The 22,654-nt window shown below is 39.5% G+C and overlaps 1 protein-coding gene across 4 annotated transcripts in view; it reads right to left on the bottom strand.

Annotated features, from left to right (window-relative positions):
• csnk1g1 (casein kinase 1, gamma 1) overlaps positions 1-21,146 on the bottom strand; it is a 48,080-nt gene extending 26,934 nt beyond the window's left edge. For 2 of the 4 annotated variants that reach the window (XM_039690937.2, XM_039690940.2), the window contains exons 1-4: positions 20,948-21,146; positions 15,535-15,848; positions 13,251-13,291; positions 10,028-10,097 (exon numbers count right to left, since the gene is read on the bottom strand). In XM_039690937.2, the coding sequence (XP_039546871.1) occupies positions 10,028-10,097; positions 13,251-13,291; positions 15,535-15,712 (289 nt within the window). In that variant the 5' untranslated portion in view covers positions 15,713-15,848; positions 20,948-21,146. The remainder of the gene's footprint in view (positions 1-10,027; positions 10,098-13,250; positions 13,292-15,534; positions 15,849-20,947) is intronic. The other 2 variants (XM_039690941.2, XM_039690938.2) reach the window with 2 other exon arrangements.
• Positions 21,147-22,654: the final 1,508 nt, after the last annotated feature.

Here is a 22,654-nt window from a genome sequence, read left to right as displayed (position 1 = left end):
CCTCATTGATAAGAGCTGCGTGCCCAGGCATGAGTTGAGAGAAAGAGAGAATGAATGCACTGATCACACCATCACAGAAGATGAGTAATCATCACGAACACCCTCGTCACCGCCTGTGCTTTCGAACCTGCATTAGAAAATATTCCCATTTACATTTACGGGAAAGAAATGTTTTCTGAAAGCCCCGATAGACCGCTACATTTAACAGCCTGATGTTCCACTACTGCTCATTTATCATCACAGATCTCCTGAAAGGTCATTTAATCTGTCTGAATGCAGGACTGCTCAGAATCCTGCGCAACACGTCCTCTGGACGGATAAGCGTGCGCTGCCTGGGCCGTGACATCACTACATGATATCGAGCTCAGAGCGATGCTGCTGAAAACCTCTCCGAGAATCATGTCTGGGCATGTCCGAGTCCGTCCTTCAGGAGAGTAACCTCCATGCGCAGCCACACACAGACTAATGTTGTGATGTCCAACCGGGTGATAAAAAAAATAATAATAATAATTTTAGCTTAATTACGAATGAGGTTTCCTTTTAGTTAAAGGTCCCGTTCTTCATGATCCCATGTTTCAAACTTTAGTTAGTATGTAATATTGTTGTTAAGAGTATAAATAATTTCTGTAAAATTATAAAGCTCAAAGTTCGAGATATTTTATTCAACAGAATTAGTCTACATCGAACGGCCCATTTGGACTACATCCCTCTACTTTCACCCATTGCAACATTAATCTTTATTGAAAGTGGATCATATATGTAGTCGAAATGTAAAAGAACTTTTTTTAATTTGGTGCCCTCTTGACCAAGAAAAGAGAGAAAATAACCAAGGGGCGTAATAACCATTTGTATTAAAAGACTACAGGTCCCACAATGCACCGCATTGCACAGCTCCGGAAGCCACACCCACTAATCCGGAACAGCGCAAACAGAGAATTCACTCTTCCGTCTACAAAATGTCTGGTTGGCTGTGGTGAGCAGGACGATCGAGGGCGAGGGATGTAAGAGGACGGCATGTTGCACGAAGCGATAATAAAAGAATAAACCACATTGTACATTAGAATTAAACCAACGTAAAAACAAGCAAAACTAACCTAAGAAAACAACGCCGCTATAAACATTGCTATGATGATGCCGATGCACGTAAATGCCGGAGGCGACTGTAGTGTGGGAACGACTTTTTACTTTGTCCACTTGCATCCGTCTTTGTTGACATCCGCCATGTGTGCACAAACAGAGCGGGACTGGTCGGAAATTAACTCGTCTTCTGGCGTGTTGCAACCATAGACTGTAAAAAAAGATGGACGACGCCCCTTCACTCTTTTCCATCAGAGAGAACTGAAGCTGCCAGTGTCTCGATATGACGCTGACATCTTGAAACTTGAGTCTGCGCACTTGCGTGTTTCGGGACCAGTCATGCGCAGTCGTGAGCAGGAAGTAAAGCCGCGAAATCAAGGCCGCGCCCTCATTCTCGCTGAATCAAACGCAAGCACACTTCCATTAAGTGTCCTCTGTCTGCTTCGTTCTTCTCCAATGATGTCTGCTGATTGCAGAACCTCGTTAAAATAAGGTAAATACAACTACTAACCACATAATCGACATTATTAAAAAAAAGTTCGCTGGTGCTTCAGTGACTACCTCGCTCAGAGAACCTGTCAATCACAGCTGTCAACCATGATGTCAGAGCACCGTTATTTTATCATCACATAACTAACTAAAAACAAACTTATTTTAAAAACGAACACTTGAAATTACATCAACGTGATAGAAACTACAGTAAATGACAGAAACTATCTTTGGAAAAAGGATATGTGAAGTGTAATTTAATTGTTTAGTTGGTCTCGCGTCCCATTGAATAACATGGGGAGGCGGGGGTTATGAGCTATACTAGGTCCGGTCACAGGGGGGCGATCGAGACGTTTTGGCTTGACTTTTGAGGGCTTGTGCGGCACGCTTGGTTGCAACCATAAAAGGGCCTAAAACTTAATCGCAATTCATTAATTATTCGGCAAATAACGTTTCCATCAGCTTTTATCGCATTCGCCGTATATCGATCATGACAAAATCCGATGAGACCGAACGTATTTCAATTGAATCGATATTCATGAAATTTAATCGAATTTTACTGTTTCCATAAGGTATTTTTCATTCGATATCACTTAATTCGGATAAAAATGTGTCGATGGAAACATGGCTACTGACTGTTTACTTGTTTTCAGTAAGCCTGAGAGATAAGTCAGTTGTCAGATTTTTTATCATTAAAAGGAAAGAAATTCTGTTGCCAATTCCCAAAAACATTTTAGAGCTTGTGACAGAGACTTGAGCTACCGATATGCAGACTTAAGCAGTTATATAAGAGAGATAAAGACTAGTGCAGTTATTACGGCGAGAGAGAGAGATTTAGCATGTGTGAATTACCTGAGTCTGCGTCTCTCAACAACGTTCAACAGGAGCCTTTCTACAGCAAGTTTAACTGCATCAAGAACAGTGACGTTACTACCTCTACAACAACTGAGAAATGATATCCGGCTTTTCAGTTGCAAAACTATTTTACTAATAAAGTTGAGGTGCAGTGTTAAGTTTGAGTGTGCATTTCTCTCTCTGTGTGTGTGTGTGTACTTTTGTATGACAGAGAGAGCATACTTTCAATAGATAAACATAATTTAGTGAACAGTTTGCCATTTCATATTGTTTGTTATATCCAATATTGCTAGGTCACTGCCTTTGTGGGTTATTATGCTGTTGTAGGCTGCAAGGACCTTTAAAATAAGTCATTTGCAGAAGTGATATGAAACTGTACTGTGGTCAAGACCTGCCTGAAACTACTTTAGCTGTGCCTTTACCAGAATATAATGGTTAGCCAACCGAGCTGAGAATTCTGGGCCGAAAATGGTTTGTAATCCTGCCAGTACCAGTCTAAATTGGAAATAATACCAGTCTATTATTTGAAATAGTACCAGTCTAAATTGGAAATAATGAACCATTCGGTCCAGCGGCGGAAAAGCGGCTTTAGAACGTTTGTCAACCAAGCAGAATCAAACATTCAACAGCCGTGAAACATAAATATAAAGAATTAATTCAAAAGAACATTTGGTTTGGTTTTGAATCAAATATCATCTAAAGGTAAACAAAGCAACGATTTAAAGAATTCTGACTGACAAGGAATGAACCGTATCTCATTTATCTGGAACAATGTGCTCCTGGAAGACAGACATACCTGGGTTTAAACTCAGAGCGATCTGAATCTCTAGGGAAGATATCAAGGCAACTGACAAACCCTGTTATGTAAATAGATTTCGTCATTGCATATACACGGCTGTGTTTGTGCATTATGAGAATTCCTAACAACAGAGAACAAATAATAGAGACTGAATCAGTCTGCTTAAATAATGCACTAATATCATCTCATAACCCGCCACCATGAACCAAACGTCAACGCCAGACTCAACCATCCAAACATGCTGTGCAGGAGGAAGGTGAGAATCACAAAGAGGAGGATGAGACTCTCCACCCCTTCATCACCCCATCCATCCATAAAGCATGAGAGCTCAGCAGGAGGCGCGCACACACACACACACAGCACCAGCTAAGCCTGGGAGAGATGCTCTTTATACTATAGTAGGGGGGGATTTGATTCACCGGGACAGCATGATGCTTTGTCAAACCGAGCTGATCATAAATTTGTACTGAAAGCATAACAGGATCATACAATCACATCATAAATGCTAATCGGCCATATTAAACTCAGGTTTCACACACCTCGAGTAATAAAAGACTTTGCAGTCATTCGTGGATAAATGGGTGGATTAGTGTCGTCACGATACCAAAATTATTGTTTCGATACCGATACCAAGTCAAGTATTGCGATTTCGATACTTTTTCGAATTTTTCGATAATTCTTTGTATTTGAAAGCGGATAACCGATATCCGATATAACCGCAGCCCTCTGAATCGTAATTGAATCGTGAGGTGCCTAGAGATTCCCACCCCTAATTCTCACTGACGGAGGTTCAGCGTGCACAGCATAAAGACTGGACTAATCAATAACGAAACTTGTCAACTATTTTCATTCCGGACTTTTAGCAATTAATCATTGCAGTCCTAATTCTCATTATTTGAAAGAGTGCAAAGGTCAAAATACAAGCACTCCTATGTCACACTGGGAATTACTTTTGTAATTAAACAACAAAAAGGCATACACCTAGGGGTCCACACGGAGACGCGTTTAGCTGTATACGTACAAATTTTTGGTCGTATTGGCGTTTCGTCCAGACGGATCCGGCGTTTTGGGACATTGAAACCGGGTTCCATGTGGATAAATCTGAAAACGACTCCCTTGCGTTTTCGTGTGTACGGCCAATCCGTATATTTTGTGAAACGATGATGTCAATCACCCCACGTGTCGACTAGTCAGACAGTCACTTTACAGCAACAACAACTGCCGAACTGCTTCTATAATAATATAATATAATATAATATGCGAAACTATTGAGCCTCTTGTATTCCTTTATTTATTATTTACTTGAATGTATTTTTATTTAATTTATTATTTTAGGCCTATACTTTCTTTAGTATGCTTTGGTGCTGGTCTGTTGTCATGTCGTATTTTGTAGGGATGGGGATTTAAAGCAAAAATAACATTCGACGATCGATGGGAATTGCAAATTATTATGGGAATTTTAATTATTACGGCTATTAAAAAAATGAACCCCGGTAATGTTCCACTCCGACATTATATTTCTCTGTAGGTTATTATAGGCCCACATGTTGTAGCCATTAAAGAAATTTATTTAGTTTAATATTTATGTTTAAATGTTTTTTTTTAATCTATGTTGATTATGAAAAGTGCAATATATTGGGAGACCTAATTTTGACCACATTAAGTTTTGTTTTGTATAAAGCTTTTCTTTAAAGTGAATTTATTTTTGCATTAAATTGTATCTTAATTTTAATAAATGCATCACCAACCAGTTACCTGAATTTAATAAATAAGAAGCAAATATAGACAATATAATCAGGACATGGATACGCCGGCACGATATAACTTGCATTGCTCGTGAACTGGAGCTCGTCTCATAAATGAACTGAAACTCAGAAATATATAGAAAGCTTGAAATATCTACGTTTAAACAACAAACAACAACTCAAGACGAAAAGAAACAGATAACTCGCTCTTCTAGCCTAATCCCTACAGGCGCGTTCACAATACTGCGGAGTGGCGAGTCAGCATCATCAACTTAATCTTTTCAGTCAAGAATATCAAAGAAAACACTGGTTTACTGATAAACAATTAAAATGTCTATATTTGACACATTCGTTACTTTTGCCAGTTCTTTGTGGTAAGCTTTCTGAGTCGAATTACAGCGCCACATACTGGTCTGGGATGTATACTACATCGTTTTTAGTCAGTTTCAGTGGTTTCGTGTGTACACAGATCATTTTCGAGATGCTGCCGTGTTTATAGACTTTGTTTTTATTTTCCTTGTTTTAAAAAACATCGGATAGGGAAAGCTTTGGCTTCGTGTGGATGTGGCCCTAGTTTCCAGAGTCCTGGAATATGAAGAATCTCTCCCAGGAGCCACGATGGGCCTGACGGCATGTAAGAGCTTGCAGTCGTGCCTGGGGGAGGGTAGACCTCTGGGCTCGGGTTGCACAGTTCAGGACGCGAGGGGAAGCACATCCTCAGGATTTCATATGCTACAGTCACAATAGCATCTCCTTCACCTAAACACCCAGTGCCTCACTACCTTTGGTCCTTTCTTTTCAGGGTCCAGCAAACAAACATGTTCCTCAAGAAATGGACACAACAGCCTGAACTGTAGATTAAATGTGCTTAATTAAATTATAATATATTCCCTTTCATGTAGTGTGCGATAAAGCTGGTTGTGAGAGTAATAGATCTACAAAGTAATAGAACTACAAAGTATCAAAGTTCAAAGTGCATGATAAATAAAGTTATCGTCTCACCAATAAAATAAGCAATTCTGAACTGCCCGAGAAAAGGCGTCAGTAGCCTAATTCCATTCTTACTTCCTGTTCGAACCTACATAGGTTTGTAACTCATTTACATAATGCCCACCTATGGTTTTCATTGACTGTTAAATGTGTCTACTTTGACCCGCCTTAAAACACTGTAGTCTTAAAGCACAAGAATTTGATTCACTCATTTTCTGCGCTGCGAAAGTAAATCCCTTTTGCATGCGCTTCCAAAGGATGAGGACTCGTGCTCAAATCGATACGGTCAAACCGACCCATCGTTATGGTTCGTTTCACTGTGCATCAAGTGATGAGGAAGATCCGGAGGTAAAATTCAGATGTTAATAGGCGATTAGTTTCTGAGTGGTCAAACAATCACAACAGACTGGGCCATCCGACCAATCAGAGCAAAGAATCGGCCATCTGACCAATCAGGGCAAAGTAGACCAATCACAACAGACTGGGTCACGTGACCAATCAGAGCAAAGTAGACCAATCACAACAGACTGGGCCATCGGACCAATCAGAGCAAAGTAGACCAATCACAACAGACTGGGCCATCTGACCAATCAGAGCAAAGTAGACCAATCACAACAGACTGGGCCACCTGACCAATCAGAGCAAAGTAGACCAATCACAACAGACTGGGCCACCTGACCAATCAGAGCAGAGTAGACCAATCACAACAGACTGACCATCTGACCAATCAGAGCAAAGTAGACCAATCACAACAGACTGGGCCATCTGACCAATCAAAGCAAAGTAGACCAATCACAACAGACTGGACCATCTGACCAATCAGAGCAGAGTAGACCAATCACAACAGACTGGGCCACCTGACCAATCAGAGCAGAGTAGACCAATCACAACAGACTGACCATCTGACCAATCAGAGCAGAGTAGACCAATCACAACAGACTGACCATCTGACCAATCAGGGCAAAGTAGACCAATCACAACAGACTGGGCCATCTGACCAATCGGAGCAGAGTAGACCAATCACAACAGACTGACCATCTGACCAATCAGAGCAGAGTAGACCAATCACACCAGACCAATCAGAGCAGAGTAGACCAATCACAACAGACTGGGCCATCTGACCAATCAGAGCAGAGTAGACCAATCACAACAGACTGGGCCATCTGACCAATCAGAGCAGAGTAGACCAATCACAACAGACTGGGCCATCTGACCAATCAGAGCAAAGTAGACCAATCACAACAGACTGGGCCACCTGACCAATCAGAGCAGAGTAGACCAATCACAACAGACTGACCATATGACCAATCAGAGCAGAGTAGACCAATCACAACAGACTGACCATATGACCAATCAGAGCAGAGTAGACCAATCACAACAGACTGGACCATCTGACCAATCAGAGCAGAGTAGACCAATCACAACAGACTGACCATCTGACCAATCAGAGCAGAGTAGACCAATCACAACAGACTGACCATCTGACCAATCAGAGCAGAGTAGACCAATCACAACAGACTGACCATCTGACCAATCAGAGCAGAGTAGACTCTCAGAAAGGAGGGGTTTAGACACTGGATCCACTCAAATGGGTGTTTTTGACCTTGAATGGATTATAGGGGCACTTATAAAGCTCTCTATAAAACAAAGTGTGCTCCTGCATCCCAGCAGCATCGGTGAGGGGTCAGGACATCAGAGTTTATGTGGGACCCTGATGTTACTCCAGCATGGTGCTCAAGGAGCTGAGCAATGCACCGGTGTAGAGTTACATAAGCTCGGCTGCCAGGCATTTTAATCAGCCGACTGCTTTTCAGACGTCATACGATAACAGAGCTAAGTGAACATCCTGGAAACGTTTGTGGTCAGAGTGCCACCTTTCCTGAAGTGCTGATTCATCACCGAGACACAAACCCTGCAGGAGGACATGTGCGGAGAAGCACGGTCTGCATTCTTCTGTCCCAGATACAGCACAGAAAGGAAATGTATACACGGCAAAAAAGATTTGCACACACATCCCTGCATACACCAGCAGAGATATAGGCTTACAGAGAAGCTCGTATAGATGCTTCTGTGCTGTGCTGTGTGCTGAATTATTGATCAGCTGCTGCTGCCACCCTTTTCCTCTCTTTTCTGGCCCCTGAACTACCCATATCATCACAAACACACATACAAAACAGATATGTTACTGTGATACTAATGTAACATCATTTCATGTATTGGTTTAGGACATGGTGGAGCTCACTGTAATACAGATCTCTTCACAGACAATAATGTAATCAGTTGTAATGGCTGTCAAACGAGGCTTTTTTTCAGTTCAGTTGACTGTGAGAAGCATTTGCCTTGATACTAATTTGCAGTCTCCACAGTATATAATCATGTCACTGCAAAGCTTTTCAATCTGCTAGAAGAAATTGAATTATGCAATGTCAAAATTCTAGCCAACATAAAAATATCATCAAAAAACAGTGATTAGCATTTTTCCACTACCGGTCACATGTTTGGAATAATTACGTTTATTTTGACAATAGAAAATTTCGCTATGTCACTTTTTCAATGACGTGCGGTACTACTCGCATTAATTGACAGTAATATCCGATTGGTCCGAAACCAATGAGAGGATATCGGAAGCGTGCTTTTTTTCCCTGCAAACACGTTCATGGGCAACATGACATCATGACTTGTGCGTAAACATATACGCCACTTTCGAGTCAGGTGGCGTGTTCTCTACGCATTTTGAGCTATCCGCGTGTATGCATGCATGTCTACGCCATTAACGTCCACATCATTCCGCGTGTCTGTACACGCAGTCAAATCTCCAGTCATAAATGCCATTATCCCCAGTGACGGTTAGGTTTAGGGACGGGGTTGAGGTAAGTCATATATTTATATAACGTTAAGTCAACGGCGTTCATAAACACGCTGAAAGGCGATTATGCGTCTTGATAGCACGCCAAAAATGGAAATACGAATTGGCGTGTCATACACGCGCTACTTCATGAGATCAGTCTGTCATGGGTCATATCTGATCTGTGCCACATGACAGAAAAAAAAAAAAAAAAATCGGATTTGGGTCACTTGAACCATGCAATGTAAATGCGACTTAATTTAGTAAACATGCACCAAGAATGAACAATACTTCTAAAGCATTTATTAATCTTAGTTCATTTTCATTTCAACATTTACGAATACATTTTTACGTTAAGTGCACTAACGTGAATGAACGAGTGTATTTTTATCAACTAACATTAACAAAGATTTAGCGTGCGCTTTAAAAAAATATATTGTTGTTCCATCCAGCATGTTTTCATGCAATTCATTTTCATAAAAAAGAGACATGGATGGAAACTCCCCCAAAGATTAGTCAGCATATCTTATCCATTTGCGGCTCACAGTCACACCTACTTGAAAATAGTTGGGGGGGGAAGCAGCAGCAAAACAATGAGGTACAAATAGCTTACAAAAGCCATGACAATTATAGGGAACAAAATCACAATGGGTTTGACATTTTGAGAGAGGCGGCACTTCACCGAGACAAATATACAAGGGAAAACCGCTGAAGAATTTCTTTGTTGAAAGCACTAAATATATTTTTAACATGATCTGATCATTGCTAATCTCAATTCATCAGCCATTGGAGGTAAAGAAAAACATTAATTTAGCGATTTTCACTTCAGTTTAATATATACGCCTCGCCTAGGCTGCGTAGTAAAACTAACCGTTCTGTAAGATCAAAACTGAAGCTATGACTCAACATGTCAGATACTCCAGAGGGGAAAATCCTCAATCCAATACAAAGGAAACGTCCTCAGAAAGCTCGGGAAATGCTGGCTTCAAAGCAAGGAAAATAACAGTAAATCCCGCTCACAAAGCCTGACTGCAGTACAAACACAGTCATGCACCTGCATGTGAAGATTCAGGATAGATGTAGATGAGATACAAAGAGCAAACACACAGACTGAACGAAAAATATTATAAAACAAAGCAGATGAAAATGCATTAAAAGAATATTCTCCAGGGAAATAAAGGAGAGAAACACAGGGTACAGCAGTGCTGGTGATGATTATAATCTTACCAGAACTGCCTAATGTTTTGTAGAACCGGTACTCCAAATGAAGCTGTGGGGCCCTCGATTTCACAGGTTCCTTTAGGAGAAAAAAAAAATATATTAAAATTAAAAACCTTTTATTTGTTGATATTGAGGCTCATTCAAAATCAGGGTTGGGATACAGAAATTGATTGCAATTCTGGAATCGGATACTTGTTATTAAAATCGCATTTTGATTCGGCTTATCGATTCCGGTGAGTATTTTATTGTGATTTTAAACAATTCAAGAGCAAGACGGCGTGAAAGAACTCAATTCGGCACTTGTGCGCTGTTTGCTGAGCTGCACACACAATCGAAGCTTGAGCACAGAAAGCTGCCTCTCATATAGCGCGCAAATACTGAGTTGAATTTGATAATACTGACTTCTTGCATTTGAAACGGACAAATACACAAAAAATTGTCAAAATATCCCTGTAAACACAGTTGTTTATGTCTAAAGGCCAATTTATACTTCTGCGTAGGGGTGCGCCCCAGTAGGTACGCGTACCATACCGCATACCCTTCGCCATAGCCTGACGCACACCTCCTCAAAAATGTAACTACACGTCGCGGCGACGCGGACCACGAGATCTGTGATTGGTCGGCTTGGTAGCATCGCATTTCCTCCTACGCATTTCCGCACATACCATCTCCTCCGAAGTCTTCTCTCGTTTCTGCCTTTTAGTTTTAGTAATTTCACTAAATTAGCTGTTTTCCACCTCAATAAGCTCCAACTCGATCCGCTCTCTTTCAGTCGCCATTGCTTGTAGTAACCTAGCCGCGAGGAATCTAAACACAGTTGAACATTAAAACCCTCCGCCACCAACTAGCGTTTCGGAGCAGTACTGCAGAGCAGTATTTCAGTAATCTCACACACACGCGATATTCGCCGACGTTTAACGCCTCGTGACTAAACAAAGGGCACCAATAACGTGAAAAAGCGTCATTTAAAAAAAAAATGCTTTGGATTCGTTTTTTGGTTTGACGTGCCGCATCCAAAAGTATCCGACCAATTAGATTGCCGCTTTTGCTCACGTGTTTGTAGCTTCTGAAGTTACAGTAAGGCCGTGTGTCCACTAGCCAGCTGAAAACGCTAGACGCTCTACTGAAGACGCCGTGCTTTGGGAGCATCAGAGCGTTTTTTCCGTTGAGACGTTTCGTTGCTATGATACAGAATATCCGCAGCGGTTTGAATGTTGTGACAGTTGGTCGGTGTGGTATTAGTCCCGCCCCTCCTCCACTGTGATTGGACGGCTGGGTAAAAAGTGACAGTGATGAGCGCTGCGTTTTATCAAACGTTGAACATTTTTCAACTCCCAGCGGCCAGTAAAAAACGCTGGGCGGTCGCCGCTTCAGCATGAAAAAAAAAACGCTCAGCGCCTCGGTACGCTCATGGCGTTTAAAAAACGCGGCTCTCTCATTGAAAATAATTGAAAACATACGCCAGGCGCGTGGAAAAACGCTTTGGTGGACACACGGCCTTAAACACAACTTGAGGGCGCTCGAACACAAAACGGTCTTGGCGAGCACACACACGTAACGGCGAAGAAGATCTACTACGCCAAGTAGCGTCTACACTGCCGGAAGAAATAAGACGAGGAAGATGCAAGGCAAGATGAATGTAGAGCTGCTGGTCTCGGTGTGAGAACAAAGAACCATTGGCGCTTCTCGGCTCGACACGGCACGGCTCAGTTCGCTTTAGCTCGGTAGCTTTTCCACTGCAGTTAGTACCGCTTTAAAGTGGGCGGGATTATAGACTGTTCGATAACAGCGGTGGCTGTTACTAGCTATTTAAATCTAGCGGGTTTGGTTTCCTTTGTCTGTCTATTGGTCGCAAATACAATGATGCTTGTAGTGATGATTCTGTCTGACCAATCAGTGAGCTGCAGTGTTTCACACCACATTTACTACCGGTACGGTACGCTTGGAACCGCAAAAGACCAGGTACCATTTAAAGCGAGCCGAGCCGTACCGTACCATACCATGCAGTAGAAATGCTCTTCTGAGTGACAAGCGAGTGTCAGAAGCGTCAAGTTGCGCAGCGCCACCTTGTGTCCCAGGGTATTTCTGTTTTACATTAAGCGCCATCTAACGTCAGGGAATGAATTTGCATTCACTCGACTCGTCGTCAGCTAAAATCGCTTGGGTGTGAACACAAAAAAACACGTCGAAAAACGCTGGGGAATAGCGTGCGCCGATATTCGTCCTGGTGTGTACGGCCCTTTAAAGTGACAGCAGCCTAATATTCCCACTGCCGTGACGTCTGTGTCATTGTTAAAAAAAAAAAAAAGAGAAAATCACTTATTAATCTTGACTGATTAACTTTTGTAACTTTAATAAGGGAGGATTCATCTATATTTTAGACATTTATAATTAATTGTAATACATTATTGTGAAAAAATTATAATAATCATAATATTATATTGTAGTACAATATTAAAAACATTGAGAGTGCTTAAGTGCTGAGTGGTTTAAACAATGGAAAGACTTATAATATAATAATGCAAATTATATACTTTAGTGATGATGCGACACTGCCTCGATTGTGCATATGACAATTGTGTGTCAATGTGCAGCTCACTTACAGTGCAGATGTGAAGGAAAGGGATGGGAGGGAAAGATGATTCACTCACTCTGTTTGGGAAATTACGTCTCTCAGAAAGTTCAAATTACTCTGCAGATTATTTAATAAAGAAATATGAACAGAGATGGAAAGAGATTGAGACGGTGCCGCTGCATGTCATGCCTCTCACGGACGGCCCGTGTCTCTGTCGCAAGCATGAGATCGGCCTTTATAGAGACCACCGATTAAACTTCCTAAAGCAATTATCGGCTGATAGCGATCGGTAAATCAGAATACAGTAAATGGTACAGTACATGGTGTTTAGTTGCAGCCAAATTGATTTTTGAAATCAATAAACAAGGAATCGATAAGCAGAATCAGAATGACTAAAATTCAAACAATACCAGCCCTATTCACAATATACAACAAACACTTGAACCAGCAAAACGCTTTTATTCCCGTACATCTGAGGAACATATCCACGTTGTCACTTCATATATTCTTTTAGTTTCAGGTTCCTAAATTGTCTATCTAAAATACATTATGCTTTCTTGCTTATAACGTGACTTCCACGACTTTATAACAATCCATGTCTGCATCACCTGATATAATCGATTGACATTAAATAATAATTATAAATGTACTTACCAACTTTATTGCAACGTACTCATTGGTATAGAGATTCTTTCCTATAAAAACAAAAACCAAGGGTGAGCAAGTGAAACTGAACATGGATGCAACAGTATGGACTTTTCGGCCAATAATACTATTTTAATGATTGGAATTCTGCCTTTATTAGATGTAAAATCTTGATTTTGACAGGAAAGTGAAGGTATAGAGAGAGGGGTAGGGCTGGTATGGGACATGACCTAGGTCGGATTTGAACTCGGGTCCCATTAGGACAACAGCGACAGCTAGATGTACAATTATGAGGTAATTGGTTTTTGGTCAGACAACAAAAGTAGTAGCCAAGTTCTGTTTTTTGTCACCAATTTTGTCATCAGTTCTATAAGAGAATTTAAAGCGGGTTCACAAATTCTTTTAGAAAACCAAGGCACTTCTTCCAGTCCAAAAAAGCTAAAAAGACTATTTACATCACGGCTATTACAATAGAAATATTAAAAATGGCTAAAACTCTGCACACTGATCCATTTCGGCCTTCAGCCGTCTTCAGAGTGTGTGTCGACGTGAATAAAGGCTTTGTAATTTTTTGGACTGAAAGCAAAAGTATATGTTTGAAACCCAACCAAAGAGCACCTTCTGGGATTACTTCACAAGGTCCTTCTAGCAAATAGCGTTCCAAGTGCTTTCTTTAAAGGGTTTACAAATTGTCAGCAATTATTTGCATTACATAATAGCCAATGGCCCTCTAAAACTGACTGGTCAATCAGTAGGCAGTGTGTGTGTGTGTGTGTATATATATATATATATATATATATATATATACACACACACATAAGGGCTGTCAGTTAAACGCGTTATTTACGCAAAACCATTTTAACAGCGTTAATTTTTTTATCGTGCGATGAACAGTCTTTTTGGCCTAGCAAACTTTGTAGTTTTTTCACATGCTTTTGCAACAGACGTCATGTGCGACGCAGCGCTATGAAACCCATTCGTGCGAGGACGTTTTCAATAAAAAAAACATTTGCACAAAGCAAGCCAATCCACTTTTCCATGTTGATAAGAAGAAAAAAAGAATGGGGAAAAAAAGAAATTAAGAGACATTTAGAAAAGATAAAAATGTGCGATTAATTGCGATTAATCGCGAGTTAACTATGACATTATAATGCGATTAAATATTCTAATCATTTGACAGCACTAATATATATATATATATATATATATATATATTATGGGCCAGATTTATTAACAACGTTTTAGACGCACACTGAAAAATTAGCACTGAAAAATCATGGAGAGGGTTATTTTTGCGGACGACCTTATTGCATATGCATTTTTAGGAGTTTTCCTTTCAGACGCAATCTATTGGAGGAGAGTATTTAGATGAATCATTCAATGTGATTTACTAAGGTTTGTACTACAAATGATGCGCCGTTAGCATGCTACGACTAGATAGTTAGCAAACAACAGCCAATCGTGTGCCTCATTCACAATTATGTTCACGTATACATAAATACAATCGGAAATATATATATATAAATAAAAGGTCCTGGCTCTTCAAAGCTTTATAATGGGAGTCAATGGGTATATTTTTTTGTGCCAGAGCCATTTCGAGCACTTTTATCATGGATAGATGCACTTTGATGGACTTCCAAAAAAAAAATTATACTCATTGACCATTATAAAGCTTGGAGGATCCAGGACCTTTTTTTTTTTCAATATCTCTGATTGTATTCGTCTGAAAGAAAAATGTCAGACACCTAGGATGGCTTCAGGAGGAGTAAATCATGGGCTAATGTTAGGGATGCACCGATATGAACATTTTGGCCGATACCGATAACCGATAATTCTTTATATTTGAAAGCCGATAACCGATATATCGGCCGATAAATCTAAATCCAATTTTTATATAATTTTTGAAAACCTGATTGCAAAAACAAAAGTCTCACAATTAAAATCCGTCCCCTAACACAATTGTAATGTTCTCATTATAATTTCATGTAGCCGATATGACAGCACATTTTGCACTTAACTATATTTTCCTTTTGATTCCAATCATATTTCAAGCAATTAAGATCAATCATGTTAAACAGTGCGCATCTTAAGTGTCTCAGGTGTCAAGTGTTGAAGGAAATAATTCAATATTTATCAGCTTTAATATATCAGCCAAATTTTATTATCGGGCCGATAACGATGACATAAAAATGAGCAAATATCGGCCGATACCGATATGGTGGCCGATATATCGTACACCCCTAGCTAATGTTCATTTTTGGGTGAACTATCCCTCACTAATTGCTTTCCTTACCGAGCTTCAGCTCTCCAAAGTTGCCACAGCCGATCTTCTTGCCAACTCTGAAGTTCGGTCCCACCATGAGGACCCCCGAGGACGCGGAGCTGGAGGGCCGCGAGTGCCCGCTGCGCCCCTGGGCTACTTTACTGCTCCTCACCGGCCTCTCACCCTCCTTCTCTCTGGGGTGATCCATGACTGCGGCGCCGGAGGCACAGAGATCCAGACGAACCCGGCCGGAGCCCAAAGCAGACAGCTCAGGCCAAAAGAAAACTCATGGGACGACGGCTGTTGGCACCGCTGCCGCTGAACCGTTCACTGCTGCCAGCGCACTGAGGGGGGAAACATTCAATCGTTTGAGCACCATTACACCTCTGAAACAACTCAAAGGTGTAATTATTGACTAAATCATGTTCAACATCATGAAATGACCACTGTATTCAAGTGCACAAAAGCTGAAATATTTAACAGTGAAAGTCAAAATTCAACAGATTTACTTACTAGTTAAATGTTTCCTGCACTGCTAAAGCTAAATAAATTATATTTTACCAGGGGGTATTCTGGTATAACACATTTGAGTTTCTTTCACCAAGGGGTGGAATAATTGGTCAGCTGTAGATACAAATCAGCCAATTTTCATTCTAATAATCATGCATTCAGCCAACAGCACATTTGGCAGTGAGAGCAAATGTATAATGCTAAATATGTGGCAAAATTTAAACTTTACTTAGGATAGAAAAGTGCCTGTTTAGTTGCATTTATCACCCTTAAAAGCGGACACATATTGTGTATATAATAACTGTAATATTTGTTACATGCTATCCGAAAATCACAAAAAGCTTTGCTACATTTAATATGAAGCAAAGTCTTAACTTTCTGTCGATTTTATAATGAAATATGTTACATAAAGTAATGCATAATGTACATAACTTGTTGTTAAATAAAACATACTAGCTTTTGGTTAGTATACTTTAATATATTATTAATAATTACAACAATATACTAGGGCTGTCAAACGATTAATCGCAATTAATCGCATCCAAAATAAAAGTCTGTGTTTACATAATATATGTGGGTGCACTGTGTATAATTATTTTATATATATATATATATATATATATATATACACACACATGCTTGTATATATTTAAGAAATATTTTCATGTATATACTATTTATATATATAATTTATATTATATATAAATAATATTTTTTTCTTAAATGCACCCACATATATTACGTAAACACAAACTTTTATTTTGGATGCGATTAATCGAGATTAATCATTTGACAGCCCTGCGATATATTAATACTACACTGAAAAAAAATAATATGCTTTATCTAATCAATAAAATTGTGTCAACATATTACAAGCAAGATTATTAATTAAATTGTACAAACTAGAATGTTAATTTGATTAACTATTACTCAATTCTAATTTGTTCAATTTAATAAATAATATTGCTTGTAATTTGTTGCCACAATTTCATTGATTAGATAAAGCATATTCATTTTTACAGTGTAATATTTAATAATATACTTTATTTGAACCAATTATTATTGCCTTGTTGTTGTTAAACATATTTTAAGTCATTTTAATGGCTATTGTTCATATACCCTAGGTCTATTTTTATTACCACGAAAAGAAAAAAAAAATCCGATCGAATCAATTGTCAAAATAATCGACCGATAACTCGATTACAAAAATAATCATTCGAGACAACCCAAATTCCTTATCCGATTTGCATTTTGGGTGAACTACGACAAGTAAACAAAAAGATGCTGGTGTAGGAATATCTAAAATCTGTTTAGATCATATATATAGAGTCGGCTTGTTGCTCAAGATGATTTTCGAAACCCTAAACAGCATTCAGAGTTTATTTATTCAATTACCAAATTTGATTTGGTGGTTTTGGTCTAACCCTACATGAGGGACTTTCCAGCAAATGCAGTGCTTTTTGTTATGCAAGCATGCAAAGCACATGATGATGTTGCTTTTATAAATGTGGGCATGCAGGTCTGCTCACGGATGACAGATATGGGTCACTTACAAACATCTGAGAAATAACAAACATCTGACACATACAAGCATTCACACAATCAAAGGCAGACCTGGCTACATAAAACCCAGCAAAACAAGACTAGACCTACAAGAAGCCTCAAAGTAAACAAGTACAATTCAAATATTTGTATGAATATAGCAAAGGTAAAGGCCTAAATCCTTTAGTAATTGACCTATATCACATTCACATACAGATCTATTGTTACTCATGTCTGCATCATAGCCATGAGAGATAAACAATGGACAATATTGGTTGAGTTTAAACAAAAGATAAGCCCGTGAGTGTGCATATGTTGACGTATTCCTAATGCCCAAGCGCAGCATCATTATTGGTGATTATCGGTGATGCAGCACTAATGCAATATGCTGTATCCATTAGAAGACTCATCTCAAATCATTAACCTTTTGAAAAGAGATTAGCTCAGGAGGAAGCCGGGCATCAGGGAGGGATTCCTATTGTGACACAAGCAGTGAGGAAACGCTTCCCTGAACCCCCGAGTACGACTCTGTGCTTTATGGGTAAAATCTTCAATATCGAAATTCAAAACCAATGGTTGAGACAGAAGACAGACAAGACAGAAACCTGTTCACATGCACATAGACTGATTTAAGGCCAGTTCACACTAAGAATAATAGTATAATGTGAAAAAAAAAGCGTATAAAAAAACAATACGTTTATTAGCGGTAAACTTGTTTATTACCGTTTGATGCCTCAAATGCTTTAAAGGTGCCATGTGTAAGAATTGAAGTTAAAATATCCAAAAAAATGAGCTACCAAAAGAATGATAAGAAATAAGGTTGATGTCATTTTTTTAGTTATAGTGCTGTCGAGATATTAACCTGAATTAGCATGCTAAATTACTAGCCCCGGCCCGGCAGGTGTCGTAATACCAGTTTCGACCATGAGAGGCGCTATGCGGGCGGGCAACATAACCACCAGCCAAACTGCAATCCACGAGTAACACACACGGCTTGTGGGCGTACTTGAACCTGATGTCAATTGTGTGGAAAGTACAGCCCACTACTACATTTCAGTTCAGGGAAGAGTTCAAATAATGATTGGTCGATATTATGTATGAGGAATGCATTTTGGTAAGTTAGTTTTAGCATACTGTATCTTTCAACTGTGTTCGTGCTCTTTTACCATTAGCTAGTAGAGATTATCGGTTCACGTGCGCTAGGGATCTGTCGTGTAACATTTACAAGCGCCAAAATGGTATTTATTGTTTGAATTGTGTAAGAAAATTGACAGAATCTGAGAGATTTTTTTATATGTATCATAACTAACCTGCTTCATCTAGTCTGTCGTGTCCTTTTCTGCGCGTGACAAAATTGATGTGTGGCGTGAGAGCGTGTGAAAAGTGTCAATTGCGTGTCTCGCGGTGAATTCGTGAGAGTTGACAGCTCTGAATGGCGCTAGCTTGGTCAACATCTGTCAAATTAATTCAAACTAACAATAAAAATGTAATATGGACAAAATGAATACCATAAAACTTTTATTTTCCCATATCGTCGAAATGCGCCGGCTTGTATTTGAGACAGGCGTCTATGAGACGGCCTTTATAATTTAGTGTTCAGATGTTGAGAGTCTCGAATCTCTAAAAATCTCCACGTGAAACTGCGGTCTTCCAACCTTTAACTATCGTGTCAATTGATTTGATTAATATGCGCGAGGGAGAGAGAGCAAAACAGCGTTCGCTCGTTTTGTTTGAAGACGTGAGAATGCGCACGCCGCACGCAGCACAACTCACTTTCTGGAGGTATACTGCCCCCATCTGGTATGGAGTATGATTTGATTTTTTTTTTTTCACACAAGGCACCTTTAAAAGTTTCATCAGCGATTTCAGGCCCAAACATAAATGATCACATTCATCTAATCTTTGCTTTTTACCGGAATGATATATTTGATAATAATCTATAAACCGTTTCTAATCACCTCTATATGTTACACATGTTGCGTGCCAATAAATAAACAATTGTCAATTCACAACACTCAAATACATTGCTGTTAAGAATAGCCTAATTGGCCTATTATTTATTTTGGTGATCGGTAATATAGTTATCATTATAGTTTTGAGTGAACATTGAACAAGCCTGGATTCTGATTCGGTCAGTGATTTTATTATTCATAAGACAGAAGAAAAATAGTTCTGAAAGTGATTCTAATGATATTGTGCCATTATCATTATAGCCGTGGTGCGAAATTCCCTATTCTCATAAACATTTAAGTTGTTTGCCTAATCATTAGAAATCTGCATGCAATTAATGACTGTAGTCAAGCTACAAGTGCCATCTATTAAAAACTAAATATACATATTCAGGGAAAAGTCTCATAATCTGATAATACTGACTGAAGAACCGGGATTGTATTAACAAAATAAGATTAACAATCCTAAACAAGGCCTCAAATAAATGTCCAATGAATGCAATGAGTGGTAACATGGCCATTGACATTCAAGCTCAGTCAAAAAGCATAATTTAATCCATTTTAGCATTATGTTGATCAAAACATGTATGACTTGATTTCTACAGTGAAAAACACAAAGATGTGTTATGTTAGGAATTGGCAGCCACAAAAGTACTAAATAAGATGCAGCAATGAAAGTGAATAGGAACTAAGGACGTAATTCTGGCATTAAGCTCTACAGAAAAACGAATAAAAAAGGAATTGTATCATTTTTGGGGGGGGGGGGGTGAACTAGCCCTTTAAGTTCGCATCTTTCCCCAGAGTCTCAGACCTCTGATGTGTGTATATGTGTGTGTGTAATGGATTCTCCATAATGGTCCCTCAGTAAAGACAAAAGCCTACAAAAATATAGTAATAATAATAAACGAAAACTTTTAATTAAACACCTGTCTCCGTAACTTATATGTAACGTTAATCTAATAAAATAAACGTAAGCCAAAATAGAAAGTAAATAAATCAATAAAGCCGTCTTACGACATTGAATGAGCTCTTCCTCCTGCTGCGGGCCAGAAACCTTAGTGTTCACTGTTGAGTCCTTCAACAGGAATGAGGAACACGATATTACACAAATCACCTGCCAGCCTGTCTCCAGCACCAATATATTTAACTGATTCCTTGATAATCAATCGAGCTGGTCAGATATCGATCCATAACATCCAAAGGGCGACCAGAGAGATGGAGTTATTCATTTCTGTCGCTAATAATATGAGCCACGGGGCGAGTCGTGATGCGCAGTTATTGCTCAAACACTGAATCCAGATCACAACCTCAATCGATCAATCAAGATTCCCGTTAATTAGAAACGGGATTAGCAAACCAATATGAACTAATGGAGCTAACAACAGCCTGACAAACACCTTTAGCTCGTTAGCTATAGCAGCCTTATTATTTCTTTCACTCACTTCCACGATGAACTTCGCCAGAGGCTTCAGAGGGGAGATGAATAGTGAGATACCAGCGTATGTAGATAATATGACGCCTTTTCTGAATAAATTCAGTGTTGATATCCCGCTACCCGCTTTTCCTCCTTTCTTTAGTGTTCCTCAAGTAACGTGAACCTTTCGCTGCTGTCGCCAATGACTTCCGCTCTCGGACTCTAAGGAGATTTCAAAACAAAAGCCCCATCACCAGGGTAATTTCTGTTTTCATTTTGAATTTACGACTGATTTGCCAGTGTTGTCGTTTCTACAAAGAAAAGGGTATAAAAAAAGAAATATGCTCTGTTAGAGCTCGGGTACTTAAGCTTAATTAAACATAGCTTGATTATTTACACTGTGTCAATGAACAGGATGTTAGCAGCCATGCTGCTGTGGATGCCAACATGAAATCATCGAACATCTTATACAATTTTTAAAAAATATAATTTCTCCACGATTTTTGTAATTTTGTGAGGATGAGATTTGTTTTTAATTGAGCAGGATAAGATAAAATAATAAAAAGCGATACAAACTAACGTGACAAAACATTACACAAATGATACAAATCTGTTTCTAACTTCTTCTTCTGGCTTTCCGGCAGACTAGATGCCTTACGGCATATTCTGTTTCTAAATAACCATTGTTTGCCTTGCCAAAAACCAATTCTAATTTCGACCTGTATTTTGCTAATTAAAGGGATAATACAAAAGACACAAGGATGAAACTACTTGATACCATAGACTGTAAAAAAATATGGACGTAGTATCCATCCGTGACGTCATCCGTAGGTTTCTGAAGAGCGTTTTTGAACATAGACAGTAAAAGAAATGGACACAGCGACCCCGTTGATTTCAACGGAGAGAGTTGAAGCTCAACATGGGCACTCACTTCCTGATAGCCAAGCGTTCTGCGCAGGCTCAAACTGAGCTTGACGACGTAGATGTCACGTGAGCAAACTGACTGACAGTAAATCTTATAGTAGCTTTGACAAGCCAAATTTTAATCGTGCACAGAGACCGCGAAGCGCGACCTGGAGCAACGTTTGGTAAGTATTCTGATTAATTATTTTGTCATTTTGCTTCTATCTATGCCATGGGCTGACTTTAGACAGTAAAAGTTTGCCTGCAAGGCTGTGCGAGCTTCTCCTCCTGTCTATACGGTAACGTCTCAAGAACGGCTTCTACGTGGCCATAACGTAACATACAAAGTAATGGAGCCTTTTATACATTGTCGTGTTTCTTTAGAAATAAATAATGGATAAATGGAGTCTTTGGACGCCTCAGATGTAAAGTTATTCGCTGTCAAAGTGACGCCAAAATGAATGGGTCTCAATGGGATGCTAACAGCAGGTGATAGCCCGCTACAATGGCGGCCTCCGGAGGCAGCTTCAACTTCCGGCTGATGGATTACCCCCTTGGTAGTGAATTTATAAGCTGACGTTAGCTTTAGATCGACAGATTCCAGACTTCCTGCTAACTGTTAGTAATTAAAGGATAATGTTAGACTGATTCTCACCTTTGATCAATCGGTACTTTGGTGGCTTCGTGACTTGGTGTGGTCGTCTTGGTCCGGGCCATAAACGTGGTGAGACTTTGTGTGGTATGCAGTGACCAGACGACGATGCTTTTTACCTAGCATATGGCTTACAATTGCCGCCTCCCCCATGTTGGAGATGTCAAATGATTGACACAA

The sequence above is a fragment of the Pimephales promelas genome, chromosome 1 (assembly GCF_988280905.1).
Source record: "Pimephales promelas chromosome 1, fPimPro1.hap1.1, whole genome shotgun sequence".
NCBI classification, from domain to species: domain Eukaryota; kingdom Metazoa; phylum Chordata; class Actinopteri; order Cypriniformes; family Leuciscidae; genus Pimephales; species Pimephales promelas.
This window is presented reverse-complemented; position numbering and strand designations above follow the sequence as displayed.